The sequence below is a fragment of the Aethalodelphis obliquidens genome, unplaced genomic scaffold (genome assembly GCF_003676395.1).
Source record: "Aethalodelphis obliquidens isolate GAN/ISIS:26980383/991018 unplaced genomic scaffold, ASM367639v1 scaffold4, whole genome shotgun sequence".
Lineage (NCBI taxonomy): Eukaryota > Metazoa > Chordata > Mammalia > Artiodactyla > Delphinidae > Aethalodelphis > Aethalodelphis obliquidens.
In genome coordinates, this window is record NW_020837948.1 from 81,557,290 (window position 1) to 81,581,509 (window position 24,220).

Here is a 24,220-nt window from a genome sequence, read left to right on the forward strand (position 1 = left end):
CTACAACATGACAATACACAGAGCAGGATTTCATAAAGAAACTGCCTAGATACCAAGAGCCTCAAACTCCCAACCTGACATGTACTCTGTCATAGGCCCTCCCACCATGTACGGACCCGTACAGCACCAGAGGGCGAAGCCGATGCTCGATTCTAGAGAATTAAGAGGTTACTGAAAACTTCAGGCTATCATAGAAAAGGAAAACTTAAAACTCAGCATCAGAAACCACTTCTCTTAAAGTCCATTGGCCAGACTCCATTCCAGGAGCCCCCTATACCCCAATTTCTCTTGCAGACATGCTGCTAGGGCCTGCTCCCTTTCAAATCATAAACCCTTCCTTCATGCCTTCCCTTCCCTTGGGAGTCCCGGGATACCCAGCCATACAGGGCTGACCTCATGGTTCAATTACCTTCATTTGAAAAACGTGTTGTTTTTCTCCTAGAAAGGGCCATTCAACAATAGGTTGATTACAATGTAACAGTAATATATAGAGGTTAAAATGTCTTGTTTTGAATAGTATGGGGAAATATTTTCAACATGTTAAGTGAAAGCAAAAGTTGCAAAACAGAATGACAGAAATCTGTGATATATATAACTAGAAGGAACTACACCGGACATTGGAAATGTTTTTGGTTATGTGGCAGAATCTCAGGTGATTTAAACGATCTTAATACTTTCCAGTGTTGTTTGCATTTTCTACAATGGGTGTATATGTCAGAGAAAAATTTTAATGTCAGAAAAATATTATTTTCCAAAAGAATTGATGAAACTGTAAGACCTGTAAAGACAGTATAGACAGTTTCATGTTATTGCAGAGCTCATTAAAATTTAGTTTGCTAAACCCTGCTCCCTTGTGTTAGCGGAAAAGAAGTCAAAAACATTCTTAGGAACAACTGACTCTAATGCAGGAGGTCCTTGTTCTATACTTTGAGTAACATTGACAGTGGCTAAAAGTTTAGATTCTTGAGTCATAAAGCTACACCTTGACTCGTAGCTCTGTTACTTACTACTTATATGACACTCTGGTTTCAAGCACCTAGTCTGTTTCCTCACCTGTAATCTGGGAGTTGTGAGAATTGAGACAACGTTTCTGGAAAACAGTAAACTAGGTTTTCTTAATCTGGAGTCCATGGGCTCAGGTGGTAGTCAGGAGGACCCCCCACTGACAATGTATCTGTCTACTCCTTTCATCACAGTCTCTAAGTAGCTGGGGCCCAAATGTCTAATAAATGCCTAATAAATGGTAGCTATTATTTTTATTTCAGGTTTTGAGGGACCTTTCCACCTTTAGTGCTGTTCTAGGGCATATAGGGACATTCTACTCTTATTTTCTGGTCATTAAGTTACCTGATACATAGCATCCCTGTTGAATGGGAACCTGGGCTATTCATGGGGTTTTCCTACCTCCACTCTCCTTCCTCTCTCCTGGTAGGGATATTTGACATATCTTGGGAGCCGACACAGAGCAAAAGTTTTCTAAGACTGCATATTGCTGTAGAGTTGAACCTGTAACTCAAAAGGTATATCCTGTTCCAGGAAAATTTGTTTTATTTATGCTGTTAAGGTTCTGTGTGCTACCCGAGTCTGAGACTTCATGTCTTACAGACACTTCAGAAACATTCTCAGACAATATCTCTTTGAATATGATCCCTGTCCCATGTTTATCTTCCTTTCAGGTTTTCCAGTTGAACATTATGTGTGTCAGACCCCCTCATTCTAGCTCATGCCTTTTTTCATATTTTCCAGATTTTTACCTTCTTTCAGATTCTGGGTAATTTCTTCAGCTCTGTCTTCTATTTCACAAATTCTTTCTGTGCTGTAATTAATCAGCTGTTTAATCTGCACACTGACTTTATAAGCCTTGACAATGCAAATATAATTAGCAAATCAAATTGAATCACTGACAATTAGTATTTATTAAAATCCCTTTTTCCTTAATTTTATAGGAACCTTTAAAGGACTAGTAGTAAAGAAACATTTATCTGAGGTTTATCCATGTATCCTGCTTCCCTTCTTATTTCTGTTATATTCGAGCAAAATTAAACCAAAAGAATTAAGACTAGCAGGGCAATTCTGTTTTTAAAAGTTCTCTCTCTCTTGTGCATATGTATATGGACAGATATTCATGTAATGTTAACAATAGTTATTTCTGATTAGTGGGTCTTGGAGTAGTTTTTAACTTATTTTTCTAATATAGGTGAATCTTCTACTTGAGCAAGTATAAGTTAACAACAACAACAAAGTAGAAAAAAAGGTTGTAAATTTCAGCAGCTGAGTGAGGTGCCACTACTCCTTCTGCCGGTCAGCTTAAATTCTATTGATATACTGCATACTTTAATTCACTTTAGACTTCCCTGCCTCATCATTTAGTCATTAATGTTCAATATTGAGCTTTCTTTCTAAAGGTAAAGTACAACAGAGAAAAGAGAGAGAGGTGGGAGGGAGGGGGGAGAGAAAAAACCCCTAATTGTGATCTTGAGATATTTTCATATAAAAAGTTTTCATTATAAAAGTAATTTTCATTAAAAAATTTGAGTTGCTGAGATTCCCTATAGTAGCAACTATACTCCAAAATTTTGACTATGTAGCCAAGTATAGCAATAAGTGTGATATTTTCTTATAATCAGCACTTGGGTATTATTTACAGTTGGACAGTGAACAGATGAAGGCTTTGGGCCCATTGATCCTGTAGTGAAATTATCTCATGAAAAGTTGTCAGAATCAAATAGTTACTTTTGTTTGATTTTTGTCTTTAGTTTTTCATAAGCACCATTTCAACTGGACTAGGGTTCTGAACCCCTATTATTCCCTCCATAGTGTTTCATAGCTGTATCTAATTGATAACTATTATTTCAGAGGACACAGTTACTGCTCTAATATGGGTGGTCTACCAAACTCCCAACCAGTTAATGATCTAGCTCTTCTTAGGTGAATTCATACATTGACATTTGCTCCTCAGCAGATAATTAGCTATTGTTTTGTCTCTAAAGTATATTTGAGTTACCCAGTGGAAGCAAAATTATTCAATTATTGTGATTTTCCAGTTTCTAATTTCTTATTCTCTAACATTTCATGTCTTTGTGGCATTTTCATTTCAGAAACATTATAAAGGCAATTCATCACTGAGAATACGTAGAACGCTCTTGAAACAAAAAAATCCAAGACTGTTGTCTTAGTCCAGTCCATTACGTGAATAGTAAACATGAACAACAAGTAACAAGATATTTTGAGTAGCACCTGACTACGCTACAAAAAAAGAAGAGACCCTCAAAACAAGTTAGTGCCACTGGCTAGTCATTTGTGCTTCCTTTAAGTACTCTGTGTCAGCCATTCTCCAGGTGTGGTTCCAGGACTAAACGCAGTGTATTACCTGGGAAGGTTAGGAATGCAAATTCTTGGGTCCTTACCCAGACCAATCGAATTGTGCGTTTTAACAAAATGCTGATGCACGCTGTTGTTGCAGAACCATTGCCTAGATGGTGTGGTCTCAAGGCAAGGAGACTGGCAAGGAGCTACCAAAAGGCAATTTGCTCCATGTGTTTTGCCACCTTTTCTGATCTCCTGTTCCCCCACCCCAACCCCATCAAGGGCTGATGTAAATTACAAAAGGAAAACGGGTGTTTGACTTATGCTCTGTGCAATCTAGTATTGTCAGCCACAAACAGATCTCATACAGAGGTAACTGTATTTTAGTGATCAAGGGTGTAGTCTGTGGAGTCTAACTCCCTGGTTTCAAATATTGGCTCCACTTTCTACCAGCTATTTCTCACCTCCTCCTCTTAGTTTCCTCTATTTGTAAAATGATAGCTAATAATGTTAATTACCTCATGAGGTCGTTGAGATGATTAAAGTGCTTGGCATATAATAAGTGATTCATAAATGACGCTATTGTTACAAGATTTTTCTCTTCTAGGCTGTATTTTGGTACAAATATCAAGGTGGGCATCACTTCAGTTGTATGTGTCATATTTAGTGTCGTATTAGGTTGTGGGAAAGTTGAGGAGAAAAAAATTATGAATTCACATGCTGCCTTCCTACGTACCATGTCAACAGAATTAATGAAGTAACATTTATAGAACATGTAGTAGTTTTAAGATATTCTGTAAATTCAGCATACGTTTATGATAATGACAGCCTCTACATTTATGGTTTTAAAGCAATACACTTCTAGGCCTCCAAATATAATGGATCTCAGTAATTGGTGGTGATAGTTTTAATTCCTTCTGCTTCTCACTTGAATCCTTTATGACAAATTCTTTAAGAGCCATGGCACAGCTCAGCACATTACACATGAAAACCATTCAGCTTAGGTTTCTCTCTCCTGATATAACAAACACAGTGGTTAGTGTTAATAAATTCAAAGCTATTATGTTACCTTCAACAAAATCAGGCTAAACTTTTAAGAGGTCATTTACTTGTAATTTTACATGACAGTTATAAAACTGTTTCCATGTGAACACTTTAAAGACCATTTGTTTGGTCTTTAGTTGTTCATTTGTTCGTTTAGAACAATCAACCCATGTTGAAGATGTGCATTAAAATCCACTTGATTTACTGGTTGACGCTTTATCTACATCTAGGCCTCAGTCAATACTGTTTGCTTATTCAAAGTATAAAGTGGGTAATTAGAAGACTCTCATGGACTTCTTTAATCTTGAAATATTACTTCAAAACTGAATGGAGTTGGAGAAGCACTTACCTTTCCATGAAAATATTTCTACTTTCAATAGTAGGATGAGGATGGCAGCCTTTTTAAATGGTAAGACTGTAAGATCCTTCTGTTTTTGTACATATCCAAAAGATTTCTAGATTTTAAATGTATTGACATGAGGGTTCAGTTAGTTTTCCTTTGAATCTCAGATGATACATACGGTATAATAAAAAAGTACGTATTCAGTCTTTGTCCCTGGTTCCTGGCACTAAGCTCCTAGAACCCTGGCAATTTCCTGAGTTACGTCTTTTGTTATTCCTAACAAGCCCATACCTGAGTTTATGTAATGAGGTAACTTTAGGCTCTGGTCACCAGAGGAATCAACCATATGAATCAGAGGGCTAGAACTATCAGCCTCACCCCCAAGATCTCCAGGGAAGTAGGAGGGGCTGGAGAGAGTTCAATAATCAATGGCCAATAACTTAATCATGTCTAGGTAATGAAACTTAAGTAAACAATGTTAAAGGAGCATCTGGGTAAACACACCTATGTGCTGGGAGGGTGCAGCACCAGGACAGGACAGGGAAGTGCTGTACATTTCTCCCCCCACTTTGCCCTATGCATGTCCTTCCTCCCATCTGTTCCTGGTTTGTATCCTTTATAACAAAACCACACTCCTAAGTACAGTGCTTTCCTGAATTCTGGGTCATTCTAGCACATTATTGAACCTGGGAAGGGGTGGGAACACCTAATTTGTAGTTGGCCAGGCAGAAGTGTGGGTACCCTGGGGACTCTGTTGTCGGCTGGTGTCTGAAGTGGGGGCAATCTTGTGGTACTTCTAACTTCTGGAATCTACGTTAACTCTTGGTACTGTCAGAATTGAAGGAAACCCAGCTGGTGTCAGATAATCAAAGAACTGCTGTTGAACAGTGGAGTAGGTGAGGAGATAGAAGAGGCTCTCCTATCATTCTCCAGTGCTCTTGGGATTCCTATGATGACCCATGTCTGGCACTACTGCCCAGGTGTCACACTGTAGACCTAGCTAAAAACTCCAGTAGGAGTAAAGTGAGAGGAACAAAATACCCAGTTCAGTACTTCAATATACATCATGGTTTTTAATAGCTGTTACTGTAAAATGCTTTATGAACTGCCAAGTCCTAGTCAACCTAAGGTTTACCACCAGTGGGTAGCTTTCTCTCTTCTGCAATCAAATTTACTGGCATTTGGAGCACGCTGATACAGCCTTCACTTTTGGGAAAAGTAAAATGAACTATACCTGTCCCTCAAACCTGTTCTGAAAGGCCTTGCCAAATCTAAAAACTCAATTGATAATTTTAATGCTTTGCTGTGCCTTTGTCCCTGATCTCTACCTTGTGGTCAGGGCTCTAGAAAGATTATGTTTAAAAATAAACCTTGTTTCATACCTTGGCTTAAGGGCACAGCATGAGCTATTTTCAGCATTCAAAATTCACTAGATACTAACTAATAATTTATATACTTGAGACCACTGTTATGTCAGGAATGTAAACATTTCTTTAAACTACAACTAACTCAGGAACGTGGACATCTTAAGGCAAACTGAAAAATTCAATATGATATAATTCTATCATTAGTATTTTCTGACTTAAAAAAAGAAAAAATATATATATATAAATAAAAATATAAGCTTTGTAGCAGATACCCAACTGCCAAAGAGAACAGACTTGGAAATGTTCATACACTTTGATCCTAAAATAAAAACCACCTTCTAATTCCTATTATCTTTAAATCCATGACTTCTCCAGTTGTGTGAAGCCATCCTCTTCAGTAATTTCATAAATGTGATACCATTTAACATCAGCATTACTAAAAGTCATGTTGAATTGATCTTTTAAATTTAACACACTAGTAAGTGGAGAAAGTATTTTTAAAATAGGCTGTACTAAAATCCCATTGGCTATTGTGCTCCACCATACAGAAGAGCAAATATCAACCTCTTCCTCCTTCCTTTCTTTTGAACTGATTTTTGGGGACTGGAGATGTGTACTGAGAATTTTATATCTCAATTCGTGTTATCAGTCATGTTAATACAGATGAGAAGACATCTCTGACCACAAACCAACTTCCACACTGGTAAGGTGAAAAAAGAGTCATGAACACATAATTTTAAAGTTTACTTTAAAAATGTAAATATCTCCCAATATTTAACAGGTAAAGAAAATAGCATATTGGTGTATGTGGTTGTTATATTTTATTTTCCAAGTAATACTGATTAAAAATATTTACACACCTACTTTTAAGTCCACAGTTTAGCACTCTTATTTGTATGGCTTTAAAAGTTATAGCACAAGATCTTTACATTAAGGATTGGGGAAAAAGATTCATTCAAAACAAAGCCTAATATATTATATACATGTTTTTTCTCTGTACTTTTAAATACATTAATTTTTAAGTGATGCTCATCTTTTTTTTCATCTGGTGGTAAAATACTAGTGCAACTTTTCATCAAAATAAAGTTTACCACAGATATAAGTGAATTTTCCCAATTGAAAATGGCCCTTCAGCCGCCACTGAATGAAATTTCTCAATCTAACTGAAGTGAAAAAGAACCGGTAGCTGTCACTGTAAGGAAAATACCGAGTGCTATAGCATGACCTACATTGCTCCTTGCAACACAAACTCTGAAAGACCCAGAGGCGCTTTACAGAAGTTTAGTTGAATTTGAAAAGGCACATGGGTGTGGTTGGTTTTTAAACATTCTAGAAATTTGCCGCCACCACCACCGTTTCTGTTGCAGAGATGACATCTGTGACTGTCAGGGTAGACAAGAGTGTTGTTCAAGCTAAAGAAAGCCAGAAGCCAAAATTTAACTGCACAGTAACAATGCACTTTTCTTCATGCAGCCTTGTGTTTCCTATATATTCAAATATTCTAACATGCATTAGAATACATAAACTTGTATTCTAATGATTTTATGTTTGATTTTACAATATGGGGGAAAAAAAACTTGAGGAAGGACATGACTGGGCAAAGAGAGAAGGGAGAACCCTTACCACAATGAAAATAGATACATTCGTACCCAACTATATAATAAGAATATAATCCATTTCAGTTTTCCAGAAATATACTTCTCAAAGCTTCCCATTCACTTATGGGAAAGATCCCTCCTCTGTGGCATCAAGTGGGGGAAAATCAGTTTGTTTCAATAGAAACAGTTCAACACAACAGGAAAGAGCTTAACTTTGGTCCACATGTCTGTTAGCTTAAGGACAGTCACACTGCCCATCATCAGTTCAAAAACTCAACACATAAATTTAAAAATATATTCATTTGTTATTTCATTCTAAAACTGGCATAGGTGTTCTGTTCTCATTTTCTGACTTTTCAGCTTGGGAATCCACTGTTGATTTGGTCTCTAAACCCTCAGCATCTTCGTGATCTTCTCTGGCCGCCGCAGCAGCATCTGCTTGGGTAGGCTCTCTCTCCTCTTGGTTCATGATTTCAGGGGTCACTTGATCCAAGTCTGCTTCTAGAAGCTCAGTTTGTACTTCCATTGGCATCTGATTTACCCGTTCAACGTGCAGCTCCTCTACATGTACTTCGGTACCTTCTTCAGTCTGAATTCGACCCACTTCTAGATAACTTACCTGGACCTGTTCTGGAAGCTCGTTCATATGTGAATCGTGCACTTGGCTGTCCTGGAGCAGATCTGGGTGGACCTGTTCCACAGTCACTTGTGCCGAATCCACTTGAACCTGAAGCAATGGTAACACGTGCACCTTCCCAACTTGTTCTATAATAGTCATTGATGTCACAGGTTCAGTTTGCACACGTGTTTCTACTGAAAGAACTTCTTCAGTTACTAGACGCTCTGAAATATTATGAGCATCACTGAGATGCCTCCTTAATTCATTTCCTTGCATAAACCACAAGTCACACAAAGTACAATGGTTGGGTTTATCTCCAGTGTGTATTACCAAGTGATCTTTGAACTGGTCCCAGCTGTTAAACACACTATTACAGACCTGAAATAACCAAACATTTGGTGTTAACACTTATATTCAAACTGAAGGAAATATGGATGCATTTATTCTCTATAAGAAAAAAGTTGAAGATTTTTCTGAAAATGTTATAAATATGACATGTGTAACATAGTCTAAGGGAATTTCATAATTCTTTTGTTTATTTGATCTTTTACCTGATTAGCTAACAACTTAAATCCTTTTGGGGAAACATTTTAATATTGCCTATATTAAAGGACTATAAAGTAACACTATTACAATTTCTTCCGTGATATCAACATTAAGAACAATTTCACCATGTGGGATAAATACACACTAATCATGGAAGAGCCGCCAATTATAGCTGGTCTGCCTCCTCCACCCCACTCCTGAATTCTAATGATTGTTCTATGGTTAAGAATAACCATAGTTTCAGACTATGTTACTTAGGACATAGTTTTATTGACATTGGTATCATCTAGGGTTGGATAAAAACAACTACTACTATTACTATTCCCCCTTATGAAAGCAGGACAATGATGTTCTTTACTCTCATTTCTTTCTAAAGTTGTCAGCTCTATACCTTTGCTCTAGGTCTGTCACCCTTCACCTCTAATGATTTCAAACGCAGACTCCTTTGCTAAGGACGGAATACATCCACACATACCTGACATTCATAAAGCTTCTTTCTTCCCTTTTTTGCCCCCACTCCAGTTTGGCATGCAGTCAGGTGACATTTGAGGGTGCTATTTCTAGCAAATCGTTCATGACAATTTGGACATTCAAAAGGTTTTTCACCTGTTAGAATAGAAAAAAAATCATATTGACAAATTAAGAAAAACAGAAAATGCAAAAAGTTTTTTCTTTTTGGTTAATTCTAATAGCACCTTCTTGAAAGAAGGATCAGAATTTATAACTCAGATGTTTCCACCACATCCAAAAGACTATTCTAAGAGGTGGAAATAGTAAGTTTTTAATGATTCTTGTGATTATATCTGTGCTCTGGCAAAGAAATAAAATTTGGATCTGAATATTGTTCCATGTTTTTGCATTTCTTAAAAAATTGTATATTTTCCCTTAGATAAAAATCAAGGTCAATTTCCTTTTTGGGGACATGCACCCCTCTCCATTCCACAAGCATTTTTTGAGCAATTATTGTGTTGCCAGGCCACGTGCCAGGTAATGAAGATAAACTGTCCTTGTTTTTAAAAACTTCATATCATAGGCCAGAGTATTTCAGAAAGGTGAAATACATGAACATAAACAAATGCAATGCACCACAGAAGGCCTGTTACAGAGAAGAGGGCAATGGGAAATGGGACTGCAGCAGTACAGAGGAGGAGAGTGATGAATTCTGCCTGGAATGGAATGAGCGAAGGACAGGAAAGAAGTAGGTTATACTAGGCAGAGGCACAGAAGTGTAAAACAGCATGGCAGGTGAGGGGTAAGGAGGGAGGTGTCATACTGACTCCCAGATCTCTGGCTTAGAATACCAACCAGAATAAAGAACAGAGGAGTCCCAGTAGGTTTGGAGTGGGATGTGCTAGGGAAGATTATAAATTCATTTTTGAGTCAGTGAGTCTGAGGTACTCAAAGCAAAGTGGAAAATCTGGTAGACAGTTACATAGACAAATCTGGAGCTGAACAGAGGGTGGACTGACATACAGATACAGAATCCAATAAAACATCCAGTTAAAACAGCAGCTAGATGAAGCAAGCAAAGAAAACAGAAAGAATAGCCAAAAGTAGAAGGAAAGAACACTGAGGAAAATTAAGAAAGAAATTTCAGGAAGATGAGGTAATAAACAGCGCCTAAGTGAACAGAAAGATCAGGTAGGATAACAACAGGGGATTGGAATAACTCTAGCAAGAACACTGTGAGTGGTGTGGTAGAATCAGAAGCCACACTACAGTGGGATAAGGGAGCATGAGTGAGGCAAGTTAATGGAAACTGTCAGTACAGAAATTCTTTCAAGAAGGCTTGGAAGTAAAGAGGAGACATGGCTAGAGGGGGACATGTCAATAAGAGGTTCTCTAAGCCAGAAGAGAGTCATTACTTATTTGCTGAAGGAGAAGGAGAGAGTAGTAGGAATGACAGATGAAACATGGTCTTGGAGGAGACATCAAGGTGTGGGATTCAGGATTGGCCTTGAAGAAAAGGGAAATATCTTTCTCTGTAATAAAACAGAAGGAGACAACGAGGAACCACATAGTTTACAACACAGCTAGGTTGGGGGTAGGAAGTCAGACAAACATGTCACCTGCTGGGGTGGGGTGTGGGCATAGGTCTTGAGTGCTGCACTGAAGGTCTAGAATGCCAATTAGGAAAGGAAAGATATAAATCAGACACCAAAAGGCCTAACTTAAGGTCTGATAAGAATTTTTTCCAGCAGTGCTCAGCAGGGAGCAGAAGTAAATGACTGCAATAATTGGTTCCAGGATGTAGGGTTCAAAAGCCAAAGGGAGCAGGGCCTCGGTCCTCCGCCCGCACCTGCTGGAGCCTGTTCGCGTTGACTGACCAGAGTCCGCGAATTCAACGCTCCGAGCCCGTTCGGACGGCCCCGACCCCCAGCTGTCTGTCCTTTGAAGGCACTAAGAATAATGTCCCTGCGTCAGTTTTTTACTAGAGCCAATCACCTGTCATGCCTGGAACAGGGATCGTACCTAGATTGCCCTTAGCCCCCAAAACCACGAAGTCCACATCTATGAGAAGAACGGGAGCCAGTGGGTGAAAGCTCATGAACTCAAGGAGCACAGCAGACACATCACAGGTATCGACTGGGCTCCCAAGAGTGACCGCGTCGTCACTTGTGGGCCTGACCGCAATGCCTACGTGTGGAGTCAGAAAGATGGTGTCTGGAAGCCGACCCTGGTGATCCTGAGAATTAACCGTGCAGCCACTTTTGTCAAGTGGTCCCCGCTGCAGAACAAATTTGCTGTGGGCAGCGGAGCACGACTCATTTCTGTTACTTTGAGTCCGAAAATGACCAGTGGGTAAGCAAGCACATTAAAAAACCCATTCGCTCCACGGTCCTCAGCTTGGATTGGCATCCCAACAACGTCTTGCTGGCAGCAGGATCGTGTGATTTCAAAGGCAGAGTGTTTTTTGCCTACATTAAAGAAGTGGATGAGAAGCCAGCCAGTACGCCCTGGGGCAGCAAGATGCCTTTTGGTCAGCTGATGTCAGAGTTTGGTGGCAGTGGCACTGGCGGCTGGGTGCACGGGGTCAGCTTCTCCACCAGCGGGAGCCGCCTGGCCTGGGTCAGCCACGACAGCACCGTGTCCGTTGCCGATGCCTCAAAAAGTGTGCAGGTCTCAACTCTGAAGACAAGAGTTCCTGCCCCTCCTGAGTGTGCGCTTCGTCTCAGAAAATAGCGTCGTGGCCGCCGGCCGTGACTGCTGCCCCATGCTCTTTAGCTGCGCCGACCGCGGCTGCTTGACCTTCGTCTCCAAGCTAGACATCCCGAAACAGAGCATCCAACGCAACATGTCGGCCATGCAGCGCTTCCGCAACATGGGCAGGCGGGCCACGACCGAGGACCGCAACACGGCCCTGGAGACGCTGCACCAGAACAGCATCACTCAAGTGCCTATTTATGAGGTGGACAAGCAAGATTGTCGCAAATTTTGCACTACTGGCATCGATGGAGCCATGACCATTTGGGATTTCAAGACCTTAGAGTCTTCTATCCAGGGCCTTCGGATAATGTGAAGCTGAGCGAGCCTCCCAGATCCAGCATGAGGACGGACAGGCTGCGCCGGGCAGCTGCGCCATTTGCATCATGGGTAGGAGAGCCGGCCGCCAGGAAACACTGAAGACACATATGGCGCAAACCTTGTTGTGTGTTTTGTTTGAGGATAATTGGTGAAAGCGTTGGTTTTTTAAAAGCAGCAGTGATTTGGGTTTTGTTTTGCTATTTCATTCCATTCTTTTTTTTCTTGCGGTAGGCGGGACTCTCACTGTTGTGGCCTCTCCCGTTGCGGAGCACAGGCTCCGGAAGCGCAGGCTCAGCGGCCATGGCTCGCGGGCCCAGCCGCTCCGCGGCATGTGGGATTTTCCCGGACTGGGGCACGAACCCATGTCCCCTGCATCGGCAGGCGGACTCTCAACCACTGCGCCACCAGGGAAGCCCTCATTCCATTCTTGACCAAAGCTTCTCTTTAAGTAGTTTATTATGGAAAATTGTCACACTAACTTAAAGGAAGGGGGGGGAGGTATGTAAATTGTCCGCTAAAAAATTAAATAAAAATACTGAATGGGGGGGGAGCCAAAGGGAATATGCTTAGAGTACAAGAAAAAGTGACTCAAGATATATACAATGAGGACAAGATAACGTCAGAAACGGGGCAATAAACTAGGTGGAAAGGGGTATGGAAAGACAGGAAGGCTAAATGAGGTAGACTCCCACAATCAAAGTAAGGAAAGCAGTGAGAATTCAAGAGACAGGATGATGCTTGTAGAGAACAGGACTAAGATTTCAGAGGTGGAACCTCAGTGATGATCTGGTCCTAGACATGACCCTCATACTCACGTGGAACAGACACAGTCAAGTAACTCTGAGCTGTGTTTTATCCCTGACAAAACAATTATAGCTTATTTTTTATATAATTTTCATGAGATGAAAAAATTCATTTGAGAGAGAAGACCTAATCACCTAGAATTATTGTTGGTATAGAAACTCCTTTACAACTCCCCAAATGTTGGGAGATACTGCTAACTAGAATAGTTTTAATAGTGTATAATTTTTTACTATAAATGAAGCCTACAGATGAAAACTGTCATAACCTCTTTAAAGGGCAATTTGATAATATTTGCCAAGATTTACAATGCACATATTCTGTGACTTGGCAATTCTGCTGTCAAAAATTAAGTTATTTGAACATGTACACAAAGATTATGTACAGGTGTGTTTATTGCAGCACAGTGTGTAATAGTAAAAGACTAGCAACAACCTAAAAGTGTATCCACAGGAGTAAGTAAATTATGGCATACCCAAACACTGAAATACCATGCAGCCACAGTGAAAAAAATTAAGTAGATTCATGAATGTTTCACACATTAAAAAGAGTTCAAGATAAATTAAATGGCGTAACACTGTATTGCATGCTCCTGTTTGTTTGTTTCAAAACTTCTGTGTGTGTCTGTTTATGGTTACTTGAAAATGCAAAGAATATATCTGGAAGGACAAATAAGGAAACGATGTCAGTAACTGCTTCTGGGGATATCTATTTAAGTAGGAAAGAGATTCACTTTTCAGTGCACATCTTTTGAGCTTCTGCTATTTAAAAATTTAGTTTAATAAGCCCAATAAAATCTAGGAATTGTAAGAGATTGATTATACTTTAGATGTGTAGAAAGTACAGTCTTCCAAGTGCTTTTATCATTTTCTCTTATTTGTCACAACCCTGTAAAGTAGGCATCATTATTCTTATTTACACAGACAAGGAAAGAGGCCCAAAGATAAAGTTCATCAAGCTGACAAATGTCAGAACTGGAGCCTGGGAATTCCCTGGCGGTCCAGTGGTTAGGACTTGGCAATTTCACTGCCAGGGCCAGGGTTCAATCCCTGGTCAGGGAACTAAGATCCCGCGAGCTGCGCAGTGTGGCCAAAAAAAAACCCAAAAAACAAAAAATAAAAAAAACCTGGAGCCTCAATCTAATTATGGTTTCCGGACCCAGATGTTTTCCTACAATTCCACACTACCTCTCTGGGCAACTAGGGAACAATTACTTGAAAACATGGTTACAGGTCATCTTTGGATTCTTTCACATGCGATGTTCCACAGGCATATCTGTCAATATATCTGGCTCTCTCCCCCCACCCACAAATCTTACCCTTCTATATTTTTCTTTCTAAATTAATAAACTTCCAATCATGTAGCCACCCAAATCAGAAAGCTGGGAGTCACCTTCTCTTTTACCCCTACATCTCACCAATCACCAAACCCTGTTGATTCTGCCTACTTAATGTTGTATCTCCAACCCTTTTTCACTATTACCGCCTTTATTCAATCCCCCATCCTTGTTTAGATTACTCCAACAGCCTTCGAATTAGACGCAGTAGGCTTCACCCACTCCAATCTATCCTGCCAGTTCTCTCTCTCTAAAGCATAAATTTAATCAGAAAACTCCCTGGCTTAAATTTCTTTAAAGTGACCCAGAGTCTTTCAAGATAAAAATCCAAACTCATTTACAGCACTTAAATGAAAATAACTACATGATCTTAGCCTCATCTCCCATCATTTTCTCTCTCGTCCTTGAACCACTGGGAGATCGTCCATGATGCCTAAGTGCACGCCACATGGTCAGCCCTCCAAACTCTTTAGCTGCATCTCCTGGCATTCGGACCCAATCCTCCAGTCATAACAACCTGCTAGCAAGTACTCCAAATGAGTGACTTATCTCTCCTCTATGTCTGTGTACACTTAATTTCTTTTGTCTGGAACGTTTATCTCCTGGCTAACTCCTTTTCCTTTGGGAGTCATAGGGTAAACCCTCTAGGAAGCCATCCTTGTCTCTTTCATCATAAACAGCACAAGCAGGCATTCCCATAAGACTCTGTGCTTACCTCTATCAGCACTTAGCTGATTGTGCCTGCTTGTCTCCCCTAACGTAACTTTGAACTCCTTGAAGGCAGGGACTCTAAAATTTATCTCCATGACCTAGCAGGCTGGCATTATCATCACTATTTTCCAAATGGAAACAAAGTAATTCAGGACAAGTAACAGCCAAAATTTTGCAAATCAAGCGTGGATTACCGTGCATGCTTTAAGAACATACAAGAAACCAAAGCACTAAACTAATGAAAGTATACAAAATATGAAATTGAGGGGGGTATATTATGTATATGTTGAGAGTAGGAAACAGGAACGGGACCATTTATCTTTACACTTAGTTTGTTATAAGTGAAAAATGATCCACCCTTTATTAACACAAACACAATTAAAAACTGTTTACTGGGGGCTTCCCTGGTGGCGCAGTGGTTGAGAAACTGCCTGCCAATGCAGGGGACACGGGTTCGAGCCCTGGTCTGGGAAGATCCCACATGCCGCAGAGCAACTGGGCCCGTGAGCCATAACTACTGAGCCTGCGTGCCTGGAGGCTGTGCTCCGCAACAAGAGAGGCCGTGATAGTGAGAGGCCTGCGCACCGTGATGAAGAGTGGCCCCCGCTCGCCAACTAGAGAAAGCCCTCGCACAGAAACGAAGACCCAACACAGCCAAAAATAAATAAATTTATAAAAAAAAAAACCTGTTTACTTATGTTCCTCTTGAATTTACTAAATCACTGATCACATATGCTGTCTTGTGACTAATTACTAGTACAATAATTGATCGAGGTTAAAAAAGACAATAAAAGTTCAGTTTGCTTTACATACTGAACTGTTCCTTCAAAGGGCATCTGGTTCTGTAATTTGTAACAACTACTTAACTTAGTTACTTAAGTTATCTCACATCATTTTGAAGGGAAACACAGACATAAAACATAATGTGGGGCTTCCCTGGTGGCACAGTGGTTAAAAATCCGCCTGCCAATGCAGGGGACACGGGTTCAAGTCCTGGTCCAGGAAGATGCCACATGCCGTGGAGCAACTAAGCCCGTGCACCACAACTACTGAGCCTGCGCTCTAGAGCCTGTAAGTCACAACTACTGAGCCCGTGTGCTGCAACTACTGAAGCCCGTGCGCCTAGAGTCCCTGCTCTGCAACAAGAGAAGCCACCGCAATGAGAAGCCTGCGCACCACAACGAGGAGTAGCCCCCGCTCGCCACAACTAGAGAAAGCCCGTGTGCAGCAACGAAGACCCAACGCAGCCAAAAATGGATAAAATAAATAAATTTAAAAAAAAACCCATAATGTGATTTAGCTCTATACTTTTCTGCTCAATCCAAAATACAATGTGCAGGGCTTGGAAAGCATATTTAAAAACTTCCAAAATGGTTTGCGTTGTCCTATTTTCAAACAGGTAAGTCACTAGGTAGTGTTTTGGGTAAAAGAGACAATTGTTTCTACTTTCACACTGATAGGAAATAATATAGAAGTGATTATCTGTTGGAGTACTGGAAACTCCTATCAAAGTGTGCTAGTCACCAAGTAACATTTATTTACTAAGTTGTGCTGCAGGTACACCAATGCTTTTGCAAAACTAATCCACAGTTACCACAAACATGTTCATCAGAAGACCATTAACATAGGTGCTTATTTGTTTTTTAATGACTAAAAACTATACCTTTAGGCAGTTTCCAAATATACAACAGGTCTTTACATATAATGTTTGTAAAACCAGAAAGCATTTTCCCCAAAGATTTCATGAATGCCTATTAGTTACCCCAAATTAGTTACCTTAAAGCCTTCTAAATTCATAGTGAGCCTTTAAGTAAATTAGGAGATTCCCTTGCTGTTCACTTATTTATCCAGTTCTTGAGTATTACTAACAAGGGTTTGAATAGTGAGGGATCCCACACTATTTGAATCTATGTTTTCTCAGTTTCAAGCAGTATGTAGCAAGCAACTCTGGACAGCAAGGGATCTACGAAAAAATTTCATCCAAAGTTCTCCAAACTCTAGCATCAAAGAGAAAGATTCTGAATAGTGTGGGATAACTATATTGTATTCACTGTATTAATAGTCTCAACAGCCTTAACCATCTCACAGAGTAAGAACTTGGGAACAAATGTCCAGAAGTCTGACACTTAGCACTCTGCAGCAACTGCTTTCCCCACACCTTTGTCACAGGGGGTTTAGGGACTCCCCAAGATTCCAAGTCATTCGTGGTGGTAACTCCTGTGTATGGCACAGAAGACCTAGCAGAGAAAGCTTGGGGCGTGGGACCAAGGACAGGGACTCTGACAGGGAGAAAAATAGGCTCAGGGATGGATGCAGAACTAGAAGGGCCAGAGGTTCTAAGGCAGACTCCCTGGACATCTCCCTCACGTCTGGGATGGCTCTTAGGAGAGTACAGAGACCTTACACTTTTCATCTCCCTGGCTGTGCACCAGTCCTGACATGTTTGCCCTTGGAGAGATGAAGGAGATGGACAAATACTGCCTTCCTATCTGCCAGGTCAAAACAGATAACCAAATGTATGCAAAGGTATAAACATATTTGGGATTGTTTGCAAATGTACCCATCTATGTAATCTGTTAACATAAGGCAGGGAAAGTAAAAACAGTTAACAGTGAAGTTTCACTGTAATTAAAATCTCATAATCTATAACCATTAATAAAGAATCACAACCGTCTTATGTATTTTTTTTTAAATTATAAAAATTGCCAAGATGTAAGAATGAAAATTACTTTCAAAGTTAGTACTGATTTTGCTTTGAAAGCGTAAATATTTCAACGAATATTATAAAAACACTGTGTGCTCAGCCGGCACATTAGGGAACAAAGGAAGTGGTTCCTGTGGTGCTAATTAAAATAAGAAAAAAGGATTTAGACACTTAGCTTCAAGTGAATGTGGAAAATCTATACTTTTAACATAAAGTATTTGCTAATTACCTGTATGCTTTCGAAGATGCTCTTTAAAATGTCCAAAGTGGTCAAACTGTTTCTCACAGTACTGACATATGTGAATTTTTTTCCCAGTTCTTTGCTTCTTACTGACTCCACCTTCTTCAAGGTGGTAACAATTGAGGTGCTGTTTCCATGCGCTCTCCCGAAGATACCTTTTATTGCATATTTCACACTTGAAACTCTCAGTGGAGTGTGATTTCATGTGTTCCTTAAAATGGTAAAACAATTTAAATGAACGGTTACATTTCTCACAATGGAACAAGTCCTTCACATGTGACAGCTGAAGTTCCACAATTTCAATACCTTCTACCTGTTTGCTTGTGGGGTCAGAGGCACAGCCATCTTCATCTTTAATCTGCCCTTTTCTATCACCTTGACGGTACTTGCTGGTGATATCTGCCAATAATGCCAGAGCGGAATCATCAGAGGAACCTGTGCTCTGAATATACTTTATGGACTGCCTGGCAGTAGCCACATCCTCTAACGTTTCAATGCCTTCATCTTCCACTTCGATTGTGCCTTCAGCAATCTCCACCTCGATTTCAACAGGTTCAGATTCTGCAGACGGCAATGACTCAGTGATAACATTTGAAGTTTCTGCAATCTTTCTTTTTTTTGCTTCACTTTTTCCTGTGGTAGTTTCCTCTAGTGGAGCTGAGTTTTCTTTGTTCCTGAAATACACAATGTATGGATTAAAAAAATCTGTAAGATCAATCAAAATCCTACCAGGCTTTTTGGAAGAATTGATAAGCTGATAATAAAATTTGTATGGAAAGGCAGAAAACAAGACTGTAAGACTTATACTACCCGATTTCAAGACTTACTATAAAGCTACAAAATTAAGACAATGTGAAATTGGTGAAAGAATACACATGGAGATTAATGGAAGAGGATAAAGTCCAGAAATAGATCTACATATATATAGTCAGCTGACTTCTGAAAAAAGGTTCCAAAGTAATTTAATGAAGAAAATATAAAACAGTGGTGTTGGAACAACTGGTATCTATATGGGAAAAATAAACCTTGACCCTTACTCTCATATTATACACAAAAAAATTAAAAATGAATCATAGACTTAAATGTAAGAACTGAAACTATTACACTTCTAGAAGAAAACAGGATAAAAATCTTTGCAACATTGAAAGATTTCTTAAATAGCACACAGAAAGCAGAGACTTTCAGCAAACATTGATAAAATGGATTTCATCAAAATTAAAAACTTGGTCCTTTGAAATACACAGTTAACAGAAAGGCACACCATAGACCAGGAGAAAATATTTGTAAGCATGTATCTGTCAAAGGTCTTATATAGAGAATACAAAAAGAATTCGTACAATTCAATAAACTCAACGGCTTAAGACAACTGTTGGGAGACAATTCCCCGTGAGTCCCTTGTGTTTCTGCGTATCTTGTGAATTGACAGCTTTGGTTCTGGACTAGTTTTCAAGGATGTTTGCTGAAGAGCCAACAGCCTGGGAAGACAGAGTGGCTGCTACTGGAGAAGAGGACACCTTTACTTACTGTCCAATATAATAATGTTCCCCACTGTGGGATAAAGGTCAGGCAGGTTTGTTTGCAGCCCATTCTAAAAGATTTTGGTTTCCTAAGCTGGAGATCCTTCAGCTGTGATGAAAACGACCACATGCAGAGCATTCACCTGGGCCACTCTATGTTACCCCTGTGGGACTTAAGGAAGGGAAAAGTGGCACAAATAGAAAACTCATGCTGCCTGCTGTGCAGAGAATAATAAAGTCCTTCTTTCTGACCTACAAGACCCGTTATCTTCTATCAGCATCCATGAAACCATGGCAGGATAATTTCTTGGCTTGCAAGTAGGATAAACACTCAGATCTCACAGATCTTGCCAAAGTTTGGCAACCAAGAACAGGATGCTGAAAAAGACAAGGCTTTCTGGAACAGGAAGGATGAGACCTCACAGAGCAAATGGAATTTGAGGAAGCCTACTAGAGCTGGCAGTAAACCTGTTTACCAAATTGTATGGTCAACTGGGCAATAAATGGTCCTCTACTTATTTGCCTATTGCTCTGAGTTCAACTGTGTGCCCCCAAAAGATATGATGAAGTCCTGACCCCTGATACCTGTGAATGCAACCTTATTTAGAATTGTCTTCGCAGACGCAATCAAGTTAAGATGAGGTCATTAGAGCAGGCCCTACTCTAACTAAGTCTTTATAAGAAGAGGGACATGTGGACCCAAAGAAGAGAAGGCCATATGAAAACACTGAAGGAAGACGGCAATGTGAAGATACAGGAAGAGATTGGAGATATGCTGCCACAAGCCAAGGAACACCTGGGGCTACCAGAAACTAGAAAGGGCAAGGAAGGATTCTCCCCTAGAGGCTTTTGAGGGAACATGGCCCTACCAACACTTTGATTTAGGACTTCTAGCCTCGAAAACTGTGAGAGAATACATTCGTGTTGTTTTAAGACATGCAGTTCATGGTACTTTGTTATGGTAGCCCCAGGAAACGAAGACACCTATTAATGAGGAAAAACTGAGAAGGTGGTTACAGGATGAGTACTGGGCAGTAAGTTTAAGGACAGCTGCTGGAATTGTGTCCCAGTTGCTGCAAACTTGCTAGGGGTGGGGGAGGCAGCGGAGGACTTCCCTGCCAATTGGGTGGTCAGCCTGAAGTCTGCCCACAGTAACAATTAACACTAAGATTCAAAGGGAGTAGGAGGGTGGAGACAGAGGTTCTGCCCCTTTATAGACAAGTTACTGCCACATGTACCTAAACCAAGTGTGCCAGGAGGGAAATTCACAACTGCTACAAGCAGAAACCAGTTGAGTCATTAGAACTTTGGCTGGTCCACATGGGAGATGAGGGGGCAACATAATGCTTGTAGAGCAAGGAAGAATTGCAACACCTGGGCCATCTCAGGGCTCAGCTCCTCCTGCGGTTTGTCATGTCCACCTGAGATCTATTTGGAGATGACTGTAAAAGGCTTGAGTTTTTTTTGCAGTGGGTCCTGGCTGCCACAGGGTGCTGTGGATGCTCTTGGAGAGACTTCTCTGAAGCAAATTCCTACGATGAGGCATTGACTAGCAAGAGTCTTCCTGCCCAACTGGGTTTATAATGCTGATGAAGATGAGTCACTGGGGAATGAAAAAAGGATCCAAAGTAATATAAAATTCTTTGGTCAGGCCTGCTGAAAAGCCCCCTTTTATGTTAGACCAGGAAAAAGTGTAAGAGATGTTATCATGACAGTGGGGCAGCAAATATCCAAGATTAAGCTACACTCTTGAAAAAAAGCCACCACTGCGGAAGTCAAGTCTGAGTCATCTAAAAGGCATAAATGACATGGCCCCAACTAGAAATCAATGTGGATGGGGCTACTGAATCAAGGGGTCCCCCAAACTGACACTGATAGTGTCAGTAGTGATGACTTTGCTGCCGGATAGAGGGCTTCGAGTGGGCTGAAAACACTGGAGGTTTGTTTGGCTGAGCCACGTGCAGCTCCAGTGCTGCTTGAAACCAAAATGTACCTTGCTCACTGGCAGAGAATCACTTTCTCCCTCCATACCACTTCCCCCCTTCTACCTTCCTGTTGCCTCTAACTTGACCTCACCAGCTTGGAAAAGATAATTAGGGTTGGAGCCAAGGTCTCCTTGTTCCCAAGGGTGAACAGTGAAGACACCATGTATGCATCCAAGTATGCTGAGGAAAACTCAAGAATGGGAGAGGCTCAAACTTCCATGGCTCTGTTTTATCCAGCAGGTGTCCCACTCACCATCCCACCTGGTTCCACAGAGAGGAGGCGCTTACATTCAACTGATGGGGCTTGGGCAAGGTTCACAGCAGGAAAGGGAGGCTGTCCTGACCCCGTGGGTGGGCCTGATTCTACATACTGTTGTTGCTTTGACATCTGAATGCACAGCAGGGATTGGTATGGCATGTGCATTTACCACTTCTCATCCCGTAAGTACCAGATATGGAACATCCCAATTGAGAAGAGCCAGATGTAGAGAAGAGCTACTGGAACAAACTCCCCTAACGTTAGCCACCAGTAGCTGGGTCAGGATTTAGCACAAGTGTCTTATCTTTTGATATCTAAAATTTGTACTATACTGTTGATATCCTACTGACTGGCAAGCCAGAAGTCTCAGTCTCAAAGGCCCTGACCGTAGTGTTATGACACCTCTACCAGCAGAGGTTGCTGATAAATCCCAACAAAATTCAGAGGACTGCTCACCAGGTAAAGTTTCTTGGGACTAGACAGGCAGATTCACAACACTCAATCCCCTGCAGCAGTAAAAGAAAACCTGTTTTTTCACCTCCTCCCTCTTCCCACCAAAAATGAAACCCAGCATCTTACTGGACTTTTTAGGTACTAGAGACAATATGTGCCTCACCTGCGCATTCTACTTTCTTCGTTATATCAGTCAATACGCAAAACAGCATCTTTTAAGTGGGGCTCCAACCAACAGGCTGAATTGGAAGTTTCCATCAAGCTGTGGCACAGTCTCTACCTTCGGGCCCCAAAACCCTAACGACCTCTTTGAGCTGTAAGTCTCTGAGACTGACGCTTTTTGCAGATTAGAGCTTCTGGCAAAGGGAGGTGGTCTCCACCCCAAGGTATTCCCTGGATTTTGGACTTGCCAATTCCCTGACATGGCTACAAGGTACACTCCCTTTGACAAGAAAGGATTAGCTTGCTATTGCACTCTTGTTAAAAGTGAAGCCTGATCCATGGAAACTTGGAGGCTCTCTAGCCTGATACTGCCATTTGGGAGTGTGTTAACTAAGACTTCATGACTAGCAAGGTAAGATGTGCCCAACAAGTCTCACTGGTCATAAAGAAACAGTGACAGTCAAGAAAGCAGCTGGTCTCTCGGCTTTACATGAGAAAGTGGTAGCTCCTCCACGCTGCTGCCCAAAGAAAGCCACTAGATCGATGGGGTCTTTGATTCACTGATGGTCTGGCTAAGCTGAAGGCTGATGGTATTCACTGGGCTGCTGCGGATGCTCAGCCTTAGCACCAACTTTGCAAAACCAAAAGTGGACATGGCTGCTCTGCTCAGAAGGCAGAACTCAAGGCTGTCTTTGTCGCTCTGGATGACACTCTCCACTATGAGCCTTGTTGTATTTTTACTGACTCTTGGGCTGTTGCAATGGCCAAGCTGTCTGGGAGACCTGCAAGTCTTGGCAGATTAGACACCCATCTTTCAATAACTGTGGAAATGAAGAGCAGCTATTGATTCAACTCTCTGGATAACTGATTAGACGCTCATGGTAAAAGCCTGTTCTCTGATACCAACTGGAATCAAGTTGCTTATCAACCTACACTGCCCAGACTTCCATCACTGCCACCTAGGCCCAACATTATTCTGAACATGGTGACACATCCACCATCAGAAAGTCAAAGACCCTATGCTTCTGATGGAGAAGCTGCTACCGCATGTCAGACTTGTGACACCTGCCAAAGTTGGCCTGTTTGTTTCATGGTGAATGAGGCCAAATCATACAGGGCATTGTGTCCAACTGTACCTGGCAGACTGACTACACTAGACCTTTCACCCCATCTCAGGGCTATCCCTGATGCCTCACAACTACTGACGCTTTTTCAGGTTACACTGTTGCTGTTCCAGTCTGAGCAGTTGGTTCTGGCCACACCAGATGGCTCTTGAAACGAAGCTGTGTCATATGTTTAGCTTTCCGGACCATCTGCAGTCTGATAATGATGCACCAAAAGCTATTCAATTGGCTGTTAGTCAAGGTATTGTTAAAACTTCCAAGCTCCCTGCCATCCACAGATATTGATATTGTAGAGAATTACAATAGTTTCCTCAATTACTGACTCAAAAAGATTTCAGACTCTACTTCCCTCACTTCCTCCTTGTCCAAAAGTCCTAGTAAGGCAGTTTGGTCATCAAACTGAGCTCTACCCGGAAAAGGATCATCTGTTTTTAGCTGCCTCCTGGGTAATGATCAAGCCTAATGGGGTGTGAAGTTACATAAACCTAAATGGAAGTTCAGGATCTGTCCCGACCATTCTCAGACATGATCTTTTTCCTTCTGCCTAATGGCAACCCTGGGACAGCCTGGTTGGTACCA

At 41.1% G+C, this 24,220-nt stretch overlaps 1 protein-coding gene and 1 pseudogene across 8 annotated transcripts in view; one reads left to right on the forward strand and one right to left on the reverse strand.

Annotated features, from left to right (window-relative positions):
* Positions 1 to 6,789: 6,789 nt before the first annotated feature.
* Positions 6,790 to 24,220, reverse strand: part of ZBTB35 (zinc finger and BTB domain containing 35) — a 33,098-nt gene continuing 15,667 nt past the window's right edge. For 5 of the 8 annotated variants that reach the window (XM_027101177.1, XM_027101180.1, XM_027101174.1 and 2 more), the window contains 3 exons: positions 18,130 to 18,815; positions 9,299 to 9,429; positions 6,790 to 8,655 (listed from right to left, as the gene is read on the reverse strand). In XM_027101177.1, the coding sequence (XP_026956978.1) occupies positions 7,969 to 8,655; positions 9,299 to 9,429; positions 18,130 to 18,815 (1,504 nt within the window). In that variant the 3' untranslated portion in view covers positions 6,790 to 7,968. The remainder of the gene's footprint in view (positions 8,656 to 9,298; positions 9,430 to 18,129; positions 18,816 to 24,220) is intronic. The other 3 variants (XM_027101178.1, XM_027101179.1, XM_027101181.1) reach the window with 2 other exon arrangements.
* LOC113617582 (actin-related protein 2/3 complex subunit 1A pseudogene) lies at positions 10,699 to 12,558 on the forward strand (annotated as a pseudogene).